Source organism: Meriones unguiculatus, chromosome 4 (assembly GCF_030254825.1).
Source record: "Meriones unguiculatus strain TT.TT164.6M chromosome 4, Bangor_MerUng_6.1, whole genome shotgun sequence".
In the NCBI taxonomy this organism is placed as follows: Eukaryota; Metazoa; Chordata; class Mammalia; order Rodentia; family Muridae; genus Meriones; species Meriones unguiculatus.
Window position 1 is genome coordinate 106,254,223 of NC_083352.1, and position 24,081 is coordinate 106,278,303.

General features: G+C 48.4%; 1 protein-coding gene across 1 annotated transcript; it reads right to left on the reverse strand.

Moving 5' to 3' along the window:
- Nucleotides 1-1,119: 1,119 nt before the first annotated feature.
- Cimip1 (ciliary microtubule inner protein 1) lies at nt 1,120-8,425 on the reverse strand. Its single transcript, XM_021644408.2, has 4 exons — nt 8,314-8,425; nt 5,206-5,287; nt 3,358-3,456; nt 1,120-1,459 (listed from the first exon to the last, which is right to left on the reverse strand). Exons 1-4 carry the CDS (start codon nt 8,379-8,381, stop codon nt 1,298-1,300), a joined length of 411 nt encoding a protein of 136 aa, XP_021500083.1. The 5' UTR covers nt 8,382-8,425; the 3' UTR covers nt 1,120-1,297.
- Between the last annotated feature and the right edge of the window lie 15,656 nt (nt 8,426-24,081).

The following is a 24,081-nucleotide window of genomic DNA, read 5'->3' on the forward strand; positions in this document are numbered from 1 at the left end:
TCTATAATCGAAGCCCATGGGACATAGAGGCAGGGGGACCAGGGGTCATCCTCAGATACGAATTTTGTGCCAGCCTAGACTACACAAAACCCTACTTGGGGAGAGCAGTAGCAGCTTCCACGGTGGCCCTGAGCTCTGCCTGTCCTGTTTTCGATGGTGTAGTTCATGATGTCATGTCATGTTACATGATGCTTTTCCTCTCTGGCCACCTGGGAACCCCTCTCCCACCTGCTGCTGGAGGACCAGGTGGAAAGTTGTAGAACTGAGCAAGGGGAGGGCAAAAAGGGGAGGGCTAGCTGGAGGTGGGGTGGGAGGGGGCGGTGTCTACAGGGTGAGACCAGCAAGGCCATTGGATGGGGCTGGAATGCTCAGAAAACCCAGGAAGGGACTTCTGGAAACCCACTTGGTGGCCGTGGCCTCACCCTGGTTTCTGCCCTTGAAGCTGTGGACTTACTGAAGACACCTCAACAAGGAGCCTCAAGCCATCTCACTCCTCTCCTGAAGAGCAGTCAGGTCCCTGGATACAGGAGCCCTAGGCCAGCAATCTCACTGTCGAGAGGAGGATGAGAGGGGCCATGGAGGCTGACGCAAGGTTTTCATGGGAGGTTCTTGGGGACTGAGTGTAGGGGCCACAGCTACATCTCTAGCCTTCTTTTTACTTTTTCTTTTGAGAGCAGGTCTTATGGGGTTTCCCGAGCCGCCCAACTCACTCTGCATGCCAGGTAATCTTTGAACCGATGATCCTATTGCATTAGCACTTCGGAGAAGCTGTGATGACAGGCCTGCCCCACTGTGGCTGGCACCGACGGGTGCTTTCAAGTATTTCCTTTACTGAGACAAGGTTCCATATAACTCAGGCTAGCCTCAGACTTGATATGCCATGGAGGCCCTCGACCCCGTTTCTTCAGCCTCCATCTCCCTGTGGTCCGAGCAGCAGCTCTGTGGTACCGTGCCCAAGAGTGGAGCTTTGTGCCCGTCCACCAGCCATCTACCACCCGAGCTACATCCCCAGCCACAGGCAAGTGTGCTTAAAGCTGAGCCACCGCTGCTTCTCAGAACCATAGTTAGAGATCCCCACAGCATCAGCAAAACACAAAGAAATAAGCACATGAACCAGGGTATCTATTTTACTTCAGTTAGCCAACAATCCTGAAATGCACAAATCAAAGACAATGCCTAAGGCAAATGGTTGTTCTTCAGAGCATCCCTCGAGCAGAGATGTGGGGGACTGTCCCCAGGAACACTCAGCTAGGCACAGCTCACCGCCCCCCTCCGCTGAGGCAGAGGCTAGTGGCGTTCAGTACACGCCTTGTTCAGGCCAGTGCAGCTCCCGGGCGTAGATCCCTTTGCAGCTGCGGATCTCCCGGTCATGCTCCAAGTTCTTGTTCAGGCCCGGCACCGAGGAACGCCATCCGATGAAGCCTTGGGTGGTCTTTGGGACTGGGGGTGATGGAAGAGTCTGGAATAGAAGCGCAAGGGGTTAGTCACGGGGAAGGCTCCTTCCTGCCCACAGCAAGGATAGGAGAATGACATGTATCTCGCTGTAGGGAGAATAACCACACATGCTCCAGGAGTGGAGGTGCCTACCATGCCCCATGGGGCCTGTCATGGGGAAGACAGGAAAACCAACAGTAAGCAGTATGTTCCCACCAGCCGGAGTTTGAGGTGCATGGCTCTCAGTTTTTATTTTTTAATTTGTGGTGTGTGTGTGTGTGTGTGTGTAGGCTAGAGTCTGGCTTTTGGGTGTTCATTAAGTTTCCTTTCTGCTTGTGTGGTAACACTCTGACTGAAAGCAACCCGGGGAAGAGAGGGTTTGTGTGATTTACAGTTCCGGTTCATAGCTCCTCACTAAAGTAAGCGATGGCAGGAGGCTAAAGTAGAAACCACGGGGCTTGTTGCTTGTTGGCTCATTCCTAGCTCACTCACAGGGTCATGTTGAGAAGGCATGTTATAAAGCCCAGGGCCACTTGCTTAGGGACGGCGCTGCCCACAGTGGGCTGAGGCCTCTCATATCAACTGTTAATCAAGAAAACCCCCATAACTGTCTGTAGGCTAATCTGATCTAGGTGACGGCTCACTTGAGGCTTTCTTTTCAGATGACTGCAGGGTGTGTTAAGCTGACAAAGGCAACTGAGGAAATGTCCTAGTTAGGTTTCTTATTCCAGTGACAAAGCACCATGACCAAAAACAATTTGGGAAGGAAAGGGTTTATTTCATTTCACAGCACGTATCCTATCATCCAGGGCAGTCAGGATACGAACCTGAAGGAAGGAGATGATGCCAAGGCTGAGGAGGGGTTCTCCTTAAAGCTTGGCTTGCTCAGTCTGCTTTCTTATATACCCTAGGAACACATGCCTGCAGGCAGCACCATCAGCCATAGTGGGCTGCAATCAGCAATATAGAAAATGGTACTGCAAACTTGCCCACTGGTGAATCTTCCGGAGGCATTTTTCTCGGTTGAGAGCTCCTTTTCCCAAAAGACCGTGCCTTGTGTCAAGTTGATACAGAACTAGCTGGCAGAGCATGTGTCTTCCTCAATGGCTCCCAGCCTTGTGTCACTGAATCTGTAGGTCACTGGTTCAGATAGGCCACCTGGCCAGTGAGTTTCAGAGATTTGAATTGGGGCGAGGAGCAGCTTGCCCACGGAGGAGCTCGCCTGTGGCTCTTATGACCTGCCCACCCTGAATTCCCTGATTTTTCCGTTTACTGAGGACCCCTTTCTTCCTCGCTTCTGATTGGTCAACAAGCACCCAGTCATGGCTGACACTCATCCCCCTCTGAAAAATGCTGGTTCCTGTCCCCAGTCCTTCAAGCATACCATCCATAGAACCCTGGTCTCCCAGGCAGGTACTTCGGTAACCCCAAGATACAGGAACCAGGGAGGAAGTGGAGACACAGAGTCCAGGCCACACATCCAAGACTGAACATGGGAACTGAACAGTACTGTGGAGCTCAGGCTGAGATCTCACTGTAAATCTGAGCCTCAACTGCTTTCCTGGTCCCATAGCATGTGTGTGTGTGTCCCTGTGTGGATGCACATTTGTTTGTGCATTCGTGTGTGTGTGTGTGTGTGTGTGTGTAGGTGCATGAGTGCTTGTGTGTACACGTGTTGATATGTGCACGTGTTTCTACATGTGTGCTTGTGTGTGTGTACATGTGTGTGCATGTATGCATGTATATGTGCTTGACCCACATGTGCAAATAGGTGTCTCAACTGTGAGGTTCCCAGCCTACTTGTGGGGCTCTTGTGCCTGCCCAGATTAGCCATGTCCTCACCTCTGGTTATTAACGAACCACAGTTTGCCGTGGGACTTATTTCTTTTTTTTAGAAAATGGTGTAAAAGCAGGTTTGCAAACCTTGATGTATTTGTCCATGGGGCTCACTGTCCGGACACGGAAGTGGCCGGGCAGGTCGATCTTGGCCTTTGGGGTGTGTGGCTCTTCATCCTCAAGCAGCTGAAACAGAACCCCAGACACAGGAACCTCAGGCTGAGGCTAGGACACGAGCCCTTCCTGGACCCCAGAAGGCTACATGTGATAGGCAGTGGTGAAGCTCTGAGCATGCTACTGGTCCCAGCACAAGCGGAAGGTGGTGAAAATGAGATCTGATCTGCTGAGTTAGTCCTGAGTGACCCTTGCTGAGGCCCTCCTACTAGTCTTGCAGCACAGGAATCAATATCCCCCATCACGGGACCAGAGAAGACATCCCTGGTCATGAACTCAAACTAAAAAACTAAAAAAAATGCCTGTGCCAGTTTTCCAACCAGAGAGGAACGCCCCACACTCTGGGAGAATTTAAAGGCATTTAAAACTCCCTGGAAACCCAACTTAATTACACACGAGGAATATTAATATCGGATCACTTGCGAACAGTACATTATTAAGGCCCCTACTTTATGCATCCAATTTCAAACCGTATAACTGTCTAAGAATTTTTAAAACCTCATTACAAATGGCATAATTTCAGAGCTGTGCGGTGGGTGGGCTGCTGCTGGGGCTTCCGCTGCTGTAAGTTAGGAGATTTTGAACCACTCAGTTCTGGTCACCATTTCCCTGCAGACGAAGAGGAACCATCTGAAGTCTGGCCAGAGGTAGTTACATCAGAAACTGGCCACCCCTAGAAGCCCTGTGGGCATTATGAGTGTTGTATATAAACTATATATATAAGTATATATATATAATGTATATATAGTAGGCCCTATATATATATACACACATACATACATGTATATATATATACATGTATAATATATACATATTATATATTATATGCATATTATGTATATTATGCATTATATATTATGTATTATAATATATACATACATGTATGTATGTGTATATATATATATATATATATATAGGACCCACTCACTCTAGAAGCAGGTTTTGTGGGAACATTAGACTCCTGGACAATCAGAAAGCATTATCACTGAGCTTATGGTGGCTGCCTCTGTGATTAGAGCTCTCTCTCTCTCTCTCCCTCCATGTCCCCACCACTTCCTATTTGGGATTCTTGCCCCCTCTAGATTCTGTCATCTGCACAGTCCCTTGCAGACATCTGAATGTGTGACCCATGCTTTAGGGAACACCTGGGAGGGAAGACACTGTCTCAGTTATTTCTTACAGGTCCCTTTGCCTCCAGGCCCACAGAGGGGTCCCACACACCTTTGTCCCACCTATGGCCCCAGTCAGTTAAGGAGCTACCACCCCACTTCACAGATGGGAGTCGGTCATGTAGCCTCCAAGTGAGACCAAGATCAGCTGGCTCCTCACCTTGACACCCCCTTTGCTCGTTTTGTGGCCAGCCATCATTCCTTGAGCTCAATGGTCTCTTTATTAAAAACGGGCCTGCAGTGGCAGCCCCGTGCACCTGGCTGCTGTACAAACCAGCCTGGTTCAGAGGATGTGCCTGGTACACACACCTCAGACCTTGAGAGTGCTTTGCAGCTCCTCACGGGAAGGAACCTCTGGATTCAGGGAAGCAGAAACACAGCCAGTTAATTAATGTGTGTGTGTGTGTGTACCTGTGCATGCACAGTGCAGATGCCAGAAGAGGACATCAGGTGTCCTGTTGTATGACCCCACAAAGTCCTCTCAATTCATTCTCTCTGATTATTGGATGGTCACCATTTTCCCCCCTGACATGACTAGTTATAGCCTGGAGACAGCGGTGGGAAAAGGGGCTCCTGATAAACTTTCAATTACCTTTTCCATGGGGGTTGCCAAATATCCCCACTTGGCCGGCCACTTTTCCTGGGCTTCATATTCGGCCCTCAGACGGTATCTCCTGAGAAAGAGAAATCCTGAGTAGGAGGCAACACCCTCAGAAAGGCCCCGTGCAAACCTCCAAATGCGCGGAGAGCTGCCTGCCTGTGCGTTCTGCACACCAACCCGACTGGTGGGTCTGCAGGGGGCGTGGAAGGGGAAGTTCGATGCCCTCGACTGAGCCACTCTTAACTTATGGGGAGACCTTGGCCAAATCGAGAGAGGAGGCAGTGGGGGGAAGAGATGGTACAGAGAGCATGTTGTGGGGATCAGGTGAGACCTGGACTGGCTGCTAGAGGGGCATCTGAACATTAACCCTCTTTTCTGGAGGCCCCTACCCACCCTTGGAGGAAGAGCAGATTGAGACAGACAAGTATCCATGGAACAGGGCAGGGAGCTTAAAAAGACACTTCCCCCTGGGTTCCTGCAAGTATAGACTCATCCAGTGTGAACTTGATGTGCAGAGAGAGAGCCTCCTTAAATGTCACCCCCAGCTGCTCCACCCACCTGTGAGCTGAGCTTAGGGGGCAGCAGGTGAGGCGCCCTGTTAGGTTCTGCAAACACGGAGTTCAACTTGATCCTTCAAGCTCCTTCTATCTGCGAATCAGAATCTGCACCCCTCCTCCATCTCTTGCAGGTTTTGGGGCCCTAGCCCAAGCCTGGAAAACCAAGTCTATTTCTTTCTCTCTCTCTCTCTCTCTCTCTCTCTCTCTTGTGTGTGTGTGTGTGTGTGTGTGTGTGTGTATGTGTGTGTAGGTGTTCCCATGTGCAGGTCTGTGAGAAGGACAGAGGTCAACCTTGAGTATTGTTTCGGGGTTTCTATCGCTGTGATGAAACACCATGACCAAAAATCAAGTTGGAGAGGAAAGGGTTTGTTTGGTTTACACTTCTATCTCGCTGTTCATCATGGAAGGAAGTCAGGACAGGGACTCAAACAAGGCAAAAATCTGGAGGCATGAGATGAGGTAGATGCCATGGAGGGGTGCTGCTTACTGGCTTGCTCATCATGGCTTGCTCAGCCTGCTTTCTCATAGAACCCAGGACCACCAACCCAGGCATGGCCCCACCCACAACAGGCTGGGCCCTCCCCATCAATCACTAATTAAGAAAATGCCACCTTATGACTTGCCTACAGCCTGAACTTATGGAGGCATTTTCTCAGCTGAGGCTCCCTCTCTTCTGATGACTCTAGCTTGTGGCAAGCTGACATAAAACTGTCCAGCATGGTTGTCATTCTGCATGGTTGTCTCCACCTTGTCTTGGAGATAGGATGTCTCTGTAGGATCTGGGCTCACTGGTCAGGCCACACTGACCAGTTCCAGGGATGGCCTGTCTCCTTCTCCCATGCCCTGGGATTGTAAGTGTTCACCACATTGATGCTTTCAACAAGGGCTCTGGAGGAAAGACTCAGTTCTTCATCCTTATGTGCAAACACTTCCCAGGCTGAGCCCTCCACGAGCTCCAGAGCCTGTGTGTTTTCATGTATGTCCCGTGTACGTTCTGTGTCTGGGTGTGTGCACCTGCGTGGAGGTCAGAAGTCAAGATAGTTCATTTTTCCCAGGGCCCTAGGGTCTGAACTCAGATCCCCAGGGGCTCACTGTGAATATTTCCATCTGCTGAGCTATTGTTCTAGTCATGGAGTCTATTGCCCATAAAGATGAAACCAACATGAGGCTCAGACAGGAGGCACAAACGTGGCTGTAAATTTCCCAGATAGCCACATCGCAGAGGAAGTAAAAAATACTCAACTGATAGTTTTCATGTTACTTCTTTAGTGTGAATCTTTGAAATTTGTCAGATTTTCATTTCTTGCTAACCTCAGTTTTGACAGTGCCCATTTCCAGTGCTTGTGAGCCATGTTTGATACTGGAAAGCAGAGTCTTGGGCTCAAGTGAGTCAGAGAAGAGGGGACTTTTGATTTGGGTCTTGAAGGATATATAGGAGTTTGTTTGGTGGGGTGAGGAGGATAGAATAATGTTTCTCCCTGGCAGTTTGTGGGTGGTAACAAACACTTAAAAAACTGAGATTGTGCAGTTTATGAGACACTGTTTTCCACTTATGAGAACTAACACAGTTTCCTATAAAACAAGCCTGTGGCAGTTCTGATAGAAAGCATGCTCTTCATCAGTTTCCATCATTGGTTGTCCACACAGGTGTTAAAGCAGATGATAAAACCCATAGAGATGGTCACTGTGGGCTCAAGTTGAGAGGTGAGCCTGGGGCCCATCATGTGGCTGTAGTAGGGGGATGCTAACTAAGTTCAAGGACGGACTGAGCTGTGGCGGAGTGACTTCAGGCCAGCCTGGGAGACTCAACTATTAAACGTCAGAAAAAGAGAGCTGGGGTGTCATTCAGTGGCAGAGCAGTTGCCCAGAATTTTTGAGGCTCTGGATTCATACTCAGTGCTGAAGAGGGAGGGGGAGGAGAGATGAAGACAAATGTTCCTTGTATCTACATAGTGGTTAAAATGTCAAATAATGGAATACTATTTGGCACTCAAAAAACAGCCATTGCAAGGGCCTGATGGACACAAATCTTTCAGAGAATGGATTTGTTGTTGTTGTTGTTGTTGCTGTTTGAGACAAGGTTTCACTCTTAGACCAGGCTAGCCTTAAACTCACAGAGATCTGCCTACCTGTTCCAGCTCCAGTGCTGGGATTAAAGGCGTGTGCCACCAACACCACACACAGTCCCCGATCCTTTAAAGTTAAAATTTCTTCTCATTTAAAAGGATCAAGGAAAACCAAGAAACAGCGAGCCTCCCCTCCTTTGAGGTTGTCAGAAATTAGCATCTTAATTTTGTTGTTTCTTTTTAAATTCCCAATTGGAATTCTCCCAGTCTCCACACTGGGCAGGAAGGAAGGGCAGGAAGACTGTGGTCTCCCTGTGTCCCTAATGTTGCCCGTCCCCCTCCTTCAGGTCCCTGATTATCCTTAGAGCACTCCTGTTGTGCCTAGCGGTTAAGTGTCTTCTGGTCTTGGTGGGGAAACTGAGGCCGCCGAGGTATGCACACGGCACATGAGAAGGGCCGAGCCCAACGGGCCTTACCAGATCTCATCCTGGGCCACAAGGTTCATGCGCTCTGCGGCGGCGGTGCTGAGCGGTTTCTGAGCCATGGCTCCCGGTGTCTCCACAAACCGTAACGCTCCTCCTGGACTCTGAGTCCTTAGGTGTAACCCTGTCGCTGGGAGACCGGTTGCCAGGTAACACATGACGCAACGGTGGAGGCACAGGTGAGGGAAAGAGAGTCCCTGGAGCTTGCCTCTAACCTCCGTCCTCTGAGAGCTGGTGATCATCCTGTCACATCCTACTCTGAGAGCCCTCTAGACCTATCACCAACACCCTCGCTCCTCTTTCCACACTGGGAATTGCTCCCAGGACATGGCACACGCTCCACCTCTGACCTACATTCCCAGCCCTCATTTTTGTTTTGTTGTTTTGTTTTCTTGTTTAAAATTTTGAGACAGGGCCTCCTCAAGTGGCTCAGGCTGGCCTTGAACTCACTTTATAACCCGGACAGACCTATGCTTTGAGCTGCTCCTGTCTCAGCTTCCTGAGTAGTTAGGATGGCCTGGCTTGTACCATCAGCCCTAGTCCCTGACCCTCATGTGGAGCAGACAGGCAAGGAGACAGGAGACAAACACCCCTGAGGTGACAAGGGACAGTGATGATGAAGAAAGCCACCATAGAGATGACGCTAACAGTGACAGGGGGAGGGAGGTTTCTAGAAGGATAGCCACAGGGGCAAGGAGATTCTTCAGTCTACGAAGTGCTTCCCACACAAGAGGGGGACCTGAGTTCAATTCTCAGACCTACATAAAATGCTGGGCATGGTGGCAAATGTCTGTAACCCAGCACTGGGAAGTTGGAGACAAGAGATTCTCCGGATAGCTAAACTGGAACGCTCCGGGTCACCTCAGAGACAGTCTCAAAACACAACGTGGACAGTGCCTGAAGAATGACCTCTGAGGTCCACCTCACATAACCATGTGCACCCACATTTTCTGTGCAGGGTAAGGAGTGTTGTAAAGGCCCTGTGCACAGGGCACCCTGAGGAGCGTCCAGCACTACAGAGAACTGTGGTCACATGGACAGGCTTGAGGGGTCTTATGTGGGCCCAGCTCCTGGCCCCACTTTTCATCACTGAGACCCAAATCCCGGAGTCACTGGACTGAAAGGAAGAAAGGTTGACTTTCCTGTGGCAAATACCTCATGGAAGCAAGGTCTGACCTACGGTCTGTGGTGGCAGAAGTCTGAGGCAGCTGCCCACATACCCAAACTCAGGAAGCAGAGAAGATGACTGTTCATGCTTAGCTCACTTCCCCTTTTTGTTCAATCCAAACCTCCAGCTGTGGGGCGATGCTGCCCATATTTAGGCTAAATCTTCCCATCTCGGGCCACCCCAGACAGCTGATGCCCACAAAGATGGATACTTTTCAGTGCTGACCGTGGAAGGAACTGTTTAACTGCTAAGCTAGGGACTTGATTGCCCTGTACAAAACCACCCAGGGAACTTGCTGTAGGTACACACCCAGCACTCCCACTAGTGACCCACTCTTCCTGGGACTCCAGTCACTCTGTCCTAGTCAGGTTTAATGAAAGGAGCCAGCCCACTGTGGGCAGCACCATTCCCTAGACAGACCGTAGAGTGAAAGTTAAATAAAAGCCTGAGCAAGCCACCTAGCAAGGCCTGCTGTATTTCCTTGACCGTGAAGTGAGAGTTCCTGCTCTGGCTCCCTTCTTTGATGGACAGTATGAGCTGAAACAAACCCTTTTTCCTCCCCTATATTGCTTTCAGTCATAGTGAAACCTAGGATCCTAGGAAACCCTCCTACCAGGCTGGGTGGCAAGACAGAACTGGACAAAACACAGGACACATGGTACACAGTGTTCCAGGGCACACAACTTCTCCCCAGGTACCCACTGCCTGTGCTTTGTGGTTCCTGAGAAACCCTCCATTCCCCCACAGATCATGTTTCGCTGGGTCCTCCTATCTACCCAAGAATGTCTCTGAAATTCCTCTTTTGGGCACTTGCCTGTGGGTGGACTTTATCCCCCCCCCCACCGTGTTCCATTGTGCTTGCGAGCTGACATCTCCCTTTCCTGTTTCTTTTTTTTTTTTTTAACATTTTTATTATTATTATTAATTACACTTTATTCATTTTGTATCCCCCCCATAAGCCCCTTTCTCCTCCCCTCCCAATCCCACCCTTCCTCCCCATTCTGCATGCATGCTCCTCCCCAAGTCCACTGATAGGGGAGGTCCTCCTCTCCTTTCTTCTGATCTTAGTCTATCAGATCACATCAGGAATGGCTGCATTGTCTTCTTCTGTGGCCTGGTAAGGCTGCTCCCCCCTCAGGGGGAGGTGATCAAAGAGCAGGCCATTCAGTTTATGTCAGAGGCAGTCCCTCTTCCCATCACTATGTAACCCACTTGGACACTAAACTGCCATGGGCTACATCTGTGCAGGGGTTCTAGGTTATCTCCATGAATAGTCCTTGGTTGGAGTATGAGTCTCTGGGAAGTTCCCTGTGTTCAAATTTTCTTGTTCTGTTGCTCTCCTTGTGGAGTTCCTGTCCTCTCCAGCTCTTGCTATTTCCCACTTCTTACATAAAATTCCATTCACTCTGCCCGACAATTGGCCATCAGGCTGAGCATCTGCTTTGATAGTTTGCAGGGCAGAGGCTTTCAGAGACCCTCTGTGGTAGGTTCCTAGTTTATTTCCTGTTTTCTTCTTCTGGTTTTCAGAGGCCCTCTGTAGCAGGTTCCTAGGTTGTTTCCTGTTTCCTTCTTCTTCTGATGTCCATCCTCTTTGCTTTTCAGGATGGGGATTGACCGTTTTAGTTAGGGTCCTCTCTTTTGCTTAGTTTGTTTAGATGTACCAATTTTAGTGGGTTTATCCTATGTTGTATGTTTATATGAGTGAGTATATACCGTGTGTGTCTTTTTGCTTCTGGGACAACTCACTCAGGATGATCCTTTCCAGGTCCCACCATTTATCTGCAAATTTCATGATTTCCTTATTTTTCATTGCTGAGTAATACTCCATTGTATAGATGTACCACAATTTCTGCATCCATTCTTCAGTTGAGGGGCATCTGGGCTGTTTCCAGCTTCTGGCTATTACAAATAAAGCTGCTACAAACATGGTTGAGAAAATGTCCTTTTTGTGTACTTGAGCCTCTTTTGGATATAAGCCTAGGAGCGGTATGGCTGGATCTTGAGGAAGCGCTATTCCTAGTTGTCTGAGAAAGTGCCAGATTGATTTCCAGAGTGGTTGTACAAGTTTACATTCCTACCAGCAATGGAGGAGGGTTCCCCTTTCTCCACAACCTCTCCAGCATGTGTTGTCATTTGAGTTTTTCATGTTGGCCATTCTGATGGGTGTAAGGTGAAATCTCAGGGTTGTTTTGATTTGCATTTCCGTAATGGCTAATGAGGTTGAGCATTTCTTTAAATGCTTCTCTGCCATTCATATTCCTCTACAGAGAATTCTCTATTTAGCTCTGTTTCCCATTTTTTAAGTAGATTACTTGGTTTGCTGCTTTTCAGCTTCTTTAGTTCTTTATATATACTGGATATGAGTCCTCTGTCAGATAAAGGGTTGGTGAAGATTCTTGCCAAATCTGTAGGCAGTCACTTTGTTTTGATGACAGTATCCTTTGCTTTACAGAAGCTTTTCAGTTTCAGGATTGTTGCTCTTAGAGCCTGTGCTGTTGATGTTCTGTTCAGGAAGTTTTCTCCTGTACCAATGAGTTCTAGGGTATTCCCCACTTTTTTTTCTAGCCGATTTAATGTGTCTGGTTTTATGTTGAGGTCTTTGATCCACTTGGACATCCAGTTAGACCAGCACCATTTGTTGAAGATGCTATCTTTTTTCCATTGTATGGTTTTGGCATCTTTGTCAAAAATCAGGTGTCCATAAGTGTGTGGGTTTATTTCTGGGTCTTCTGTTCGGTTCCATTGATCCACCATTCTGTTTCTATGCCAGTACCATGCAGTTTTTATAACTGTTGCTCTATATTACAGCTTGAGATCAGGGATGGAGACACCTCCAGAAGATCTTTTATTGTAGAGGATTGTTTTAGCAATTCTGGGTTTCTTGTTATTCCATACGAAGTTGAGAATTTTTCTTTCCAGGTCTGTAAAGAATTGTGTTGGCAATTTGATGGGAATTGCATTAAATCTGTAGATTGCTTTTGGTAAGATGGCCATTTTTACTATGTTAATCATGCCAAGCCACGAGCATGGGAGATCTTTCCATCTTCTCATATCTTCTTCTAATTCTTTCTTCAGAGACTTGAAATTTTTTCCATACAAGTCTTTGACTTGCTTGGTTAGGGTTACACCAAGATACTTTATGTCATTTGTGGCTATTGTGAAGGGTATTGTTTCCCTAATTTCTTTCTCAGCCCCTTTCCTGTTTCTTATCCTCACCCTCACTCCTGCCCCGTTCCAAGGCTCGAATCTGAATCCCTTTCCCTCTGATATTTGAAACAAAAAATTTCCAAGCCTCTGGCAGACAGTTTCCTTATCTAACAAATTCTCTTTTTTTCTTGGCAAACTTGTTCTGAAAAGACTTCAAACAGGGAGAGAGAGGAGACAGGAGACAGAGCTGCCACTGTTGCTGGCCACACATGGGAAACTTGGAAAATATTTACAGCTTTTAGGTTTGTCGTGTTCCCGAGTACTAATATTTTTGTCCTTTTCTCAGTTCTCTGGGACAGTTCATTTTTTATTTTTATTTCTTTTTCATTTTGATGTTGCTTGATAAAACATTCTAATGACGGGAGCCAACTGCTTCCTTTTTTTTTAAGTTTTTAATCTTAAACACTTTTCTTTTTTATTGGATGATTTTCCCCCTTTATTTCTTTAACCAAAGCGTGCTTAGTCAAGGAGCAGGCTGTGCCTACGGCGTGCCCTGTGCGCCAGCATGACTTTTCCACAATGTAGCTGGTTATTACCTGCACAACAAAGGCCCGTGGGCTTGTGCTGGAGATGACAATTTGCTTCCTGCGCCTGCTGGCTTGCGTGAGCTGCAGCCGAGGCAATAGAGAGCGTGTCTTGGTTGGGTTCAGATCATCTACGCCCCACTCCTTTAGCAATAGTTACCATGGTTCCAGGGCCTCATGGAGGTCGAAGACCAGCTGCCCCATGGTTCCCTAGAAACTCCCTCATTGGTCCTTCCCTCCAGCCTGCTTCATTCAGCTCCCCAGACATGGGAACACTTGGGTCCCTTGTAGGACATAAAGTGAACGGGGTCAGGGAGAGACTGGCTTGGACTCTAAACCATGAACGGTACAGCCTTGGCCATCTACGGTAATAATGCCGGCTGCCTCAGAACCTTGATGGACAGTTATTGGAGCACATAGTTTCTGTTTTTTTCATTGCTTTGGTGGAACACCTGACAAAAGTAATGCAGAAAGACATGGTGTATTTTGGCTCATTGGTGGTGGCAAGGGTGCCAGGTGGCTGATCGCCCTGTGTCCACAGTCAGAAAGCAGACAGGGTGGAGCTCGTGCTCAGCTCCTTTCTCGTTTCCCATTTCATACATTCATTTATTTGTGGTGAGTGTGTGTACGTGTGTGTGTGTGTGTGAGTGTGTGCACACACTTGTGTACATGCAGAAGACAAAAGACAGCTTGCAGGACTTGGTTCATGGTCTTTTACTACGTGGGTCCTGGAGCTCAAACCCACAGGCTCAAACCCTCAAGCCGCCTGGTTCCTGGGCTACTGAGTCTCAGGATACCCTTCCATTGGGACTCTGCCCCACCTCAGAGCTATGTGTTTCCTGGGCTCCCAAGTCCCAGGATATCTTTCCAGGAACACCAACAATAACAAAATGTCTGGAGCTGTTGAGAAAAAAAAAAACAACAGGTCATTTGGCCAATAGTTCTTGAATGTGATGAGCATAGTGTTTGCCTCTGCTCAGCTCCAGTGACGTCATCATGGAAGATGACATCACAACAGCAGGAGTGTAGAAGAAGTCATTATGATTCGAAGACAGAGGAAGAGCCAGTCTTGCTTTCACTGTCTCCAGGGAGAGCTGACCTGTGCCCCATGCGCACTACACTGACACCCATCAGTGGCCTGGCCGTCTTCTATTAGGCTACTATTTGTTTTCTGTTGACAGAAAATTTCCTGACAGAAGCAACTTAAGGAGGGAGGGTTTCTTCCAGTGTAGAGATTGAGGGGATTATTCCATCATAGCGGGAACCTCAGTACTGTTCTGTTCCGGTGAAGAGACGCCAGGACCAAGGCAACTCATGAAACAGAGCACTGAATTGGTGCTTGCTTACAGTCTGTTATCACCGTGGTGAGGAGCACGGCAGTACGAATGGTGCTATAGCCTAGATGAGCAGTAGCCTGGCACGAGCTTTTGAAACCTCCAAGTCTACCTGTAGTGTCCTCAACAAGGACACACCTCCTAGCCCTTCCCTACACAGCCCAGTAACTATAAGCCTATGGGGGGGGGGCAGCCTCACTCAAACCACCACAGTGAGCAACAATGGCTGCAGGAGGGGGAAGGCATGTGGCAGGAACAGGAAGCTGGATGGTCACATGACATCCCCCGGAAGTAAAGAAGAGGAAGTGAGACTGGGCTTTGAAGCCTCAAGGTCCTCCAGTGACATACTTTTTTTTTTTTCCAGCAAGACTGCCCCTAAAGGTTCCAGAACCTTCCCAAACAGCTCCACCTATGGGGGAACCAAGTGCTCAACACAGGTGCCACAGGGGACGTTTCTCATTTAACGTACAGATGAGCTAGAGGCTGCAGTGTGCTTTGTGCTCCGAATGAAGCATACCGTCCTATGGGGCCTCCATAAACTCAAGATGTAAGCATCTCAGGAGTCTCAGACATCACGGAAACTTACAAGATTGCCTAAGCCCTTTCCTCCCCAAGGATGTGAGCAGTAAGGACTCATGAGTATCAGGGAGACTCAGCGACCTTGCAGAGATGGGTTTTCCGGTAAGACATCTGTCCCCGAGTTAGCTGTGATCTTGTCACTAGTCAATGGCAGTGCCATTCTGAGCTCCCGACCCTGCCATGTTCCTGGAAATCACCCGTCACCCACACTCCTGTAAGTGGCCCCAATATAGTCATTGCTTTACCAAGATGGATTTTGGTGGAGTCATTTCTGTGGTCTCTGCTTGGGTGTCTTGTTTGGCGTGAGGACAAGCTTGTTCACGTCTCCCCAGGAAAAAGTCATACAATCGAAGCCTAAACACTTTAGAAGAAATTGGAGCTGTGTGTGAAGAAAGAGGAGAGAGGGAGGAGGAGAATGATGTAATGGTTCTTGGAGTGTCTGGGGCCCCCTGATCCAGGGCACTTTTGTTGTGCAGGTGTCCATTGGAGTCTCTGACATTTTCCATGTGAACCCCCTCCCCTGCCTCTGGAAGGCCCTGTGGATAACTGGACATCTTAAGATCCATTCTGCCTATTGGTCATTAGTTTGCCCAGTCCTGGTTCCCAGTGGGCCTGGCTGCTTAGACCCTCGCCCCATCCCGCCTGTAGACATGTGATGCATTGCCACTTTCCCCCAAAGCTTGGTTAAGATTCATTAGCTCAGTCCTTGGCTAGAAGATATGGAAACTGCTGGACTCTTGGGATTCCCTCATGGCCACCCACCTACCTCTCCAAGGAGCACCTGGTGCCATCTTTTGCTTTTCTTCTTCTCAGCTTTATTCCCATACTGTAGAGAGAGTAGGCCTTCGGGCCCTGACACCTCTTTCCTGTAGAGCTCTTCTTGGCTAGTTTGAATAGTTAATTTTATCTAACATGGAAAAGCATTAGAGTCCTGGCCAAGATGGCTCTCGGTTAGCATGTAATACACTTGATACATGGGTTAAGGCAGCCACGAGTCGAGAAGGGTGCTGCAAGCACTGGGCTGCTCTTTCTGCTTACATGCAAGTGTCAGTATGCTCCAAAGAACCTGCCCCTGGTAGGGACCCTGAGTATGCCGATGGCAACCACAAAAATGAGGGCTGGGCAGTAGCTGGGTGAGCGGTGTCTGCGTAGCACACACAGAGCCCTGGCTCTAGCCTGACACTACATAAAGTGGGTACGGTGGGGTGGCCCGGAATCCCAACACTCTCAAAGTGAATGAAGTAGGAGGGTCAGAAGTTCCAGGCCCATCTCTGCTCCATGGTGAGTTTAAGGTCAGCCTGGGGATATGCTGACTTGTGCCCAACAACAGCAGCAGCAGCAACAGCAGCAGCAAAGGCTTCTCAGAAGTTCTGCCACTCTGCAGGCGTCTGTCTTCCACCCTCTTTGGGGAGACCTAAATGAGCCCTCACAACTCACACCCGCCTCAGTCCACAACTCAGCTGCAGGCCTGTAGGACAGACGCAAGAGTGCCAATGTCTATCTTCAAATCCCTCGGCTCCCGTGGGCTCAAGTCAAACTCTTCAGTGCTACTTCCAAGTCATTCTCTTCAGAGCTGGGCATGCTGTACACAGGGCATGTTTCAAATGAGAAAGAGAGCCCCCCCTTCTCTGCCTGTGAAAGGCAGGGGGTCTTAAGACATTTTAATGCCTTTCATATTCCTCGCTCCAAATATATTATTTCAGTACAATAGTTTCTTTGCGGGAGAATTGCTTAAATGATTCAAAATGGATTTAAAAATATATTTCAAGTTTTAATTTTATGCACAGAACATTAATGAGCAGAGCGCCTTAGAGACTGCCTGTCAGTTTAACGTATCTGCAGAATTCTCAACGCAGATGTTACTCCATCTAAATCCTTTTAGAGGGAAGAAACGAGTAATTATTTTTTTTCTTAGGGGATGCCAGAAAATATATTATTTTGAAATTATATTTTGATCCCAGGGTTCTACCCAAATATTGTGAGGGAACGGGTATGTCAAGTTACTTGGACACTAAACGTTTTCTTAGAGTCCCAAGAGGAAAAGCAGGCAGGGTCCTTCATTTCCTGTCACTTCTCCCCGTCTCGCTCCCCCAGAAACCTCTCGAGCTACGGTGAACAGGAAACACAACTGAAAGCTTAACCTCCACTGTGCATGACCCAAACCACAGACCCCTAGACTGCAGCAGAGGGTTGGATACCAACACTAACACGATGTGATTAGGAAGGCCGACCTCTGTGTTCCCTTTTGTCTGCTGGCGATGCTCCCAGATCTCTTCTCCAGGGGTGGGTGACCAAGGCTCCGCCAGTCTTGTGTGTGGATGCGTTTATCCATTCCCCAAAGGATGCACACAGAGAACCTTAGGTCCCTTAGATGACCTGTCTGACTCTTGCTCCAGTGGCAGTCATTTTTGGAGGGGACAGTCCTCTTCAAGTGCCCAAAAATGTAAACAGTTGTCAAGTAACTGACATTTCCAAGTCATCTGTCAAGGTGGAGGTATGGGGCATGGCCAGTGTCAACAGGATGCGTGACGCAAGGTAGAGCCATGGACTGTGGCCTCCTCTTGGGTCTTGTCAGGTTTTTAATCGGGTCCTCAGCAGACTAGCAAACACAGCTGGACTTCCAGCCACCAGGGAAAATGGGTGGAGCCACACTCACTATGTACCACCCCCCCAACCTCATCCCTCCCACCTCTACCCTCCCCCCCCCCCCGCCCCACACAGGCCAGGGCCTTGGCAGGAGAGGCTGAGCCCAAGGGGAAGAGGGCTTTGGAGTTGGAGGCTGTTTCTTCTTCCAGGTTCAGGAAGAAGCCTAGCAGATGAGGTTAGTTTTGCCAGATGCACCCTCAGCCACTTCCTGTTTGTTCAGGGGTCAGCACGTCTCAATTCCAGATGTGTCAGGAAGAAGGCAGTAGGACTCTCTTCTTGCTTTAAAGTCTTTTTTGAGCAGTTTTAGGCTCACAGAAAGATGCAGTGAGAGTCTGAATTCCCATCATCCTCTGCTCCTGAAGGCGTAGCCTCTCCACGGCCAGCATCCTCCATAGCGGTCCACTTGGTACCACCCGAGCTCTTATGTCAATGGTGGCATTTCTCAGAGTCCGCAGTGTGCGTGCGTGCACTCTTTGGTGGGCTTGAGAGAGGTAGACTGTTGTGTAGACACTGCTAGGGTGTTCCACAGAGGGGGCCTGACTGCTTTGCATCTTTCCCATAATCCACTAGTCATGCCTTAACACTCCAGACTTCTCAGATGTCTGGACATTTAAACATCTCAGTGAATTTACCTTCTCCTGGTTTGGAAGATGCTGCAAACGCTCTTCCACGTCTCTCCATGGTCCGGTGAGTCATTTTCCACAACGATCCACTGTCTGGGCATGCCACAGCTGCTTGTCCACTCACTTGCTGAAGGACATCTTGGTGGCTTCCAGGTGACACTGCTGTACTCCCCACATGGAGGATTTTATGTGGACATCAATTTGCAAGTTGTTTGCCCAACTCCCTGGAGCATATCGTGGAAGGGCTGTGTGGCAAGGCTGTGTTGAGTTTTCTGGGAGTCAAACTGTGGTCTAGAATGTCATTCCATTTGCTCTCCCACCAGCAGTAATTGAGCTTTTCTGGCATCTCCCGCCCGGGTTCCGCAGTGTGCTCTTCTCTTTTAATTTTGCTTATTTTTCGTGAGCCTCTCTTTGCCGCATCCCTATCCTCTCCCTTTAAGTAATAAAAGATTTTATTTGGAAAATAAAATTACTGAAGTAATGAATACATACATAAAAACATAACCTTGAAACTTGTGTGGAAGATTAAACACTCCGAGAATGGCTGCAAAGGTGGAAAATGGGAGTGTTGGGGGTGGGCCTTTCAGCTATCAGTGAGCAAGGAACTTAGCTTGTCGGAACTCCACCATAACCCAGGAAGGGGATGTTCTCCAGCAAATGGGACAAATGAGAAACATATCCCTCCCATAGACTGATAAAAGTTCTAGAATAATTAAATGGTACAGTACAGCAGATGGGTTGCCCAAAAAAAAAAAAAAAAAAAAAAATGGTGGGTGATGTGAGGCCTCCCAACTCAGATGAAAAACTCAAGGCCGTAGAGAGAAGACTGAAGCTTGCCTTTATGAAATGGGGTCCTGTGTGAAGAGGAAGCCAGAAAGCAGTAAACCACTGACCCATGTGAAAACTGCTGACAACCAGAGGTCAAAGGTTAACTTATGTGCACTACCAAACTGCAAATAGTCTAGACATGCTCAAAGTAAGATGTGAATGTTCCAAAGTCCTTCCTCCCCCAAAGTAGTCACTGTGTGTGTGAGTGTGTATAAGTTTGTGTGTTTGAGTGTGGGTCTGCAGGCTCATGCTGTATGTGCCTGCAGTGGAGGCCGGATGAGATAGCTCAAGTCCTACTCTCTCAGTGTCTGCCTTAGTGGACCAGGAGCTCACTAGTTTTTGCTAGACAGGATAGAGAGCAACTCTCAGGGATCTAGCATGTGCAGATTTGGGGGTTGGCCTCAAAAGTTCGGCCCTGGGGCTTGCTCAGCAAGTGTTCTTAACTGCTGAGCTGTCTCCTTGGTCCAGGAAAACTACCTCTCCTCCCCTCTTTTTTAAAAAACCTAAGTGTGATATTTTTACTTGCGCTTTGAGGATCTCATGTGCGTACACAGAATGTTTTGATCATGCTCACCTCCGCTCCTCCCTGATCCTGCTAAGGAGTAACTCCTAAGCTTGATGAAGTTCGGGCACCCTGCAGATCCCAGTTTTGAGACCCTGCACCAGGAAGCGGGGCCTTTGGGCTCTTCCAGAAACCTGTTTTTCATACTCTACCCACCTTACAGGGCTGGTATTGACTTAGGTTTTTCCTTTAAACTCTTTAAAACATACTTATTTCAAAGGAAGAGTTAGGCCATTGCCATGTAAGAGAGAGACTGCAAGCCGATGTGAGATGTGGTCAGATTCTAGTCCCTGTACCGGCTTCTTGGGTTCAGAGAGGGGCTTTCGCACTTGACCTTAGCCACAAAAACAAACAAATAAATTAAAAAAAAAAAAAAGCTTTTGCACACCAGGCAAGGACTCCACCAAGAACGGCTATACGGGGGTGAGGGCTTCGGTTAGGCTAACCCCTGGAGACCATCCTCTCAGTCGGAGGGCTGGGAAGGACTGGCTTTGCTCTTGTGTTTTTGAGGTTTTCTTTCTTTTTGTGGTGAACCCAGGGCTTTGTGCATACCAGGCAAGCCCTCCACCACCAAGCCACATCCCCAACGCCTGGTTTATGTGTCTGTTTTCTAAGATAGTATTTAGGTGTGTGTGTGTGTGTGTGTGTGTGTGTGTGTGTGTGGCACAGGCTGGCCTCCCAAGTGCCATGACTATAGATGTGTGCATCACACTGTTTATGACTTTTTGACGTACGCACATCTCCTGAACCATCTTATGCCCCCCCACCCATTACCCCCCAAAAAGCTTCTGATGAGATGACACTGTGTTGGAGATGTCAGCCTTCAGTCTTCTGGACACCTTCCTTCTCTTTTGCCCAATAACCATGCCTTCAGAAGAGTGCTCAGATCCAAGCAAGCACAGCTTCTCCTGCTGCCGAGCTTCCCCAGATTTCCAGTGTCTTTGTTAGGGTTTCTATTGCTGTGAAGAGGCACCATGACCAAGGCAACTCCTATAAAGGAAAACATTTAGTTGGGGCTGGCTTACAGTTTCAGAGGTTTAGTCCGTTACCATCATGGTGGGAAGCATGGCAGCATGCAGGCAGACATGGTGCTGGAGGAGCCAGGAGTTCTACACCTTGATCCAAGACAGCAGAAGGAGACTGTGTACCACGCTGGGCATAGCTTGAGCATAGGAGCCCTCAAAGCCTGCCCTCCACGGTGACACACTTCCCCCAACAAGGCCACACCTCCGAATAGTACCACTCCCTATGGCCAAGCATTCAAACACATGAATCTATGCAGACCATATATGTTCAAACCACAACACCCAGTTATGTTTTAAATATGTGGACTTGTCAGTGAAGTATTTAAAGATGGCCTAAAATATTTAGAGAAGTTTGGTTGTGGCCAAAGACAGCTAATAGCCCTTCCTTTCTCTCTCCCTTTCTTCCTCCTTTTCTTCCTCCCTCCCTGCCTCCATCCATCCATGCATTCCTCTATCCATCCATGCATTCCTCCCTCCTACCCTCCCTTCCTGCCTCTATCCATCCATCCATCCATCCATCCATCCATCCATCCATCCATCCATCCCTTCCTGTTTCTTTCCATCCATCCTTCCTCCCAAGATCCTCCATTCTTTTCCACTGTCTCTCTTTTTGAATAATGGAAAGGGTTAATGACCTGTTGAAGTCCAGACACTGCTGAGAGAGACAGTGTTGGTGCCTGCAAGCCCAGATGTGGAATGGAGAATCTGGGATCCACTTATCAAAAGTCTCTTCTTTACTTGCATCACAGGACTTTCCTTCCAGATATTAAAAAAATTTGGCAAGTCACGGCAGAAGGCAAACGGAGGGCAGGGGCTGGGAAATCGGCACAGCAGATGCTCCTGGGTGACTTTTTGAGTGAGTCTGGTGCCCTTCAGAGATGGGCACCTGGGAAGCCTTGAGCACTGGGGCATTTGGAGCTGAGAACCAGGGGCTCCTGGAACTCCCAGTGACACTGATGGGGAACAGACCAAACTTTAAACAGGCGGTTTTCAGAGACGTGTCTCAGCTCTTGTCTTAATGGTGCATCCCACTGAGTTGTGTCTCCAGGAATGCCAGCGGGAAATGACAGTGCCCAAAGTCCTGACTGCTTTTTTTTTTTATTTTTACTAATTTGTGTGTGTGTGGTGTATATGTGCATATGCACAGCCCCTCCCCCCATGGGGAAGCAAAAGAAGGTGTCAGGTGACCTGTTCTGTCACCCTCCACCTTAGACAGGCTTTCTCACGGAACCTGGAGCAACAGACTTGCACACAGTGCAGCTTTTACGTGGATGTTGGGGATTTGAACTCCTGCCCTCATGCTTGCACAACAAGTACTTTTGTTCATCTCTCCAGGCCCCAAAGTCCTGATTCTTTGTGGTATTTTCCAGCCTCTGAACTGGCCTGCTTATGTGCATGTGTGTGTATGTGCGTGTGTGCACGTGTGTGTGTGTGTATGACTGTATGTGCCTCCCACCATATTCCACACTTGCTTTCTGATCGATCCTTCAGACATTCCCTCAGATTTCTGTTATTAACCCCATCTATGCCTACCTAGTACCTTTCCCTCCATATCTACGCAGGGAGCCTAGACTCTTGCCACCAATCCCAGCCATGTGTGTAGCGGCAGTTTAGGTTGTGTTGTGGGGATATGTTTTTGTTATAGTCCCAAGTGTGGGCTTCGGGAATGCTCTGTCCATAGCTGATAGCAGCCTCGTGAGAGGGCATGTGATCCTTGTCAGCTGGAAACTGTCTTGTGCAGGGGGCGGGGTTTCTGCCAGCTGAAAAAGTCCTTGTGTGGACTCTGAGAATATATATATATATATATATACACATACATACAGACAGACATATATGTGCCCACAGACAGAGAGGGATTCACTCCTAGAGAGAAAAGCTCCAAAGGACTATTCTTGCTGTTTCTGCTGAGCCCTGCTGCTGCTCTTGGTCCTTGTTGCTATTTCTGCTACTGCTGGATTTCTGGTTTGCTGTTTGGCTGGACTGCTGGCTATCCTGACTATGAAGAGTGGAATCACCCAAGGAACTATGTCTAAAGATGTCCACATCCCCCATTCCAAATAGTCTTCTTTCTCTCCTGCTTAAGGTTAGTAGGTTTGAAGGGTGGCAGAGGCATTTAGGAACCCAGTGACTCTAACCAGCAGGAAGTAGCTAAAGAGAACTACATCCCCTCTTCCCACTAGCCTCCTCTCTCTCCTACCAGGGTGTTGGAAGGGACTGGAGTGGATAAGGGAGAAAGAGACATAAGGAACCCCAAATAAAGTAGGTTTAAAAATTTCAAAGCTTACACATGTGTGTGCAGGACAGGGGTCCCTGTTGGTGGGTGTTTTTCCTCAACTGCTTTCTGCCTTACTTATAAAAATATTATTTATTTGTGTATGTGTGTGTGTGTGTGCACGTGCATGTGTGTACCACATGCATACAGAGCCTGTGGAGGTCAGAGAGGTATAGGATCCCCTGGACCTGGAGTTACAGGTGGTCTTGAACCACCCAAAGTAAGTTCCAAGAACTGACCTGGCATCTCTGCAAGAACAACATGTGCTCTTAACCTTCTGTCCAGCCCCACAACCTTATCTTTTGAGTTAGGGTCTCTCACTCTCCATGGAGGTCAATGACTTGGCCAGCTTGGGTGGCCAAATGAGCTTCAGGGATCTGTCTGTTTCCAAATCTTCAGTGCTGTGGTTACGGGCGTGCACCTGACTTCTCGTGTTTGTGCAGGGGTCCGGACTCCAGTCCTTTGTGCTTTTGTGGAAGCACTTCAGCTGCTGAGCTGTCTCCTCAGCCCCTTCTGCGTGTTCCAATTCTCTGCCAAGGACAGGCGCCCAGCTTGTCCTACACTGCTTAGCTCACTACCTGGTGGAAATGACAGAACTCTAGAAGTTGGTGAGGTTTGTCCCCAAGGTATCAATGGTCAGAACAATCTGAGGGTCACACCTGAGATTTCAGAGTGATCAGACTGAGTTAACTCGCGGCTGTGGCAATGGCTGTGTTAAACCTGAGAATTGCAGCTCCACAACTGTCTGATCAAAGCAACGTGTACTTTGGGGGTGCACCTAGGACTGGTCAGAGGATCCCTAAGTTGGGATTTGAGAAAGCGGCTCCTGCTTGCCTCCTGAAGTGCCTTTTGTAGGAGAGGTAAACTGTGCCCAAGGGCAAGAGAGTTGGCTGCTATACATTGTTAGAAAGATGCAATGAGCGGGGATGGGGATGTGATGGAACAGGCCTTTAATCCATCTGCAGAGGCAGGTAGATCTCTGGGAGTTCAAAGC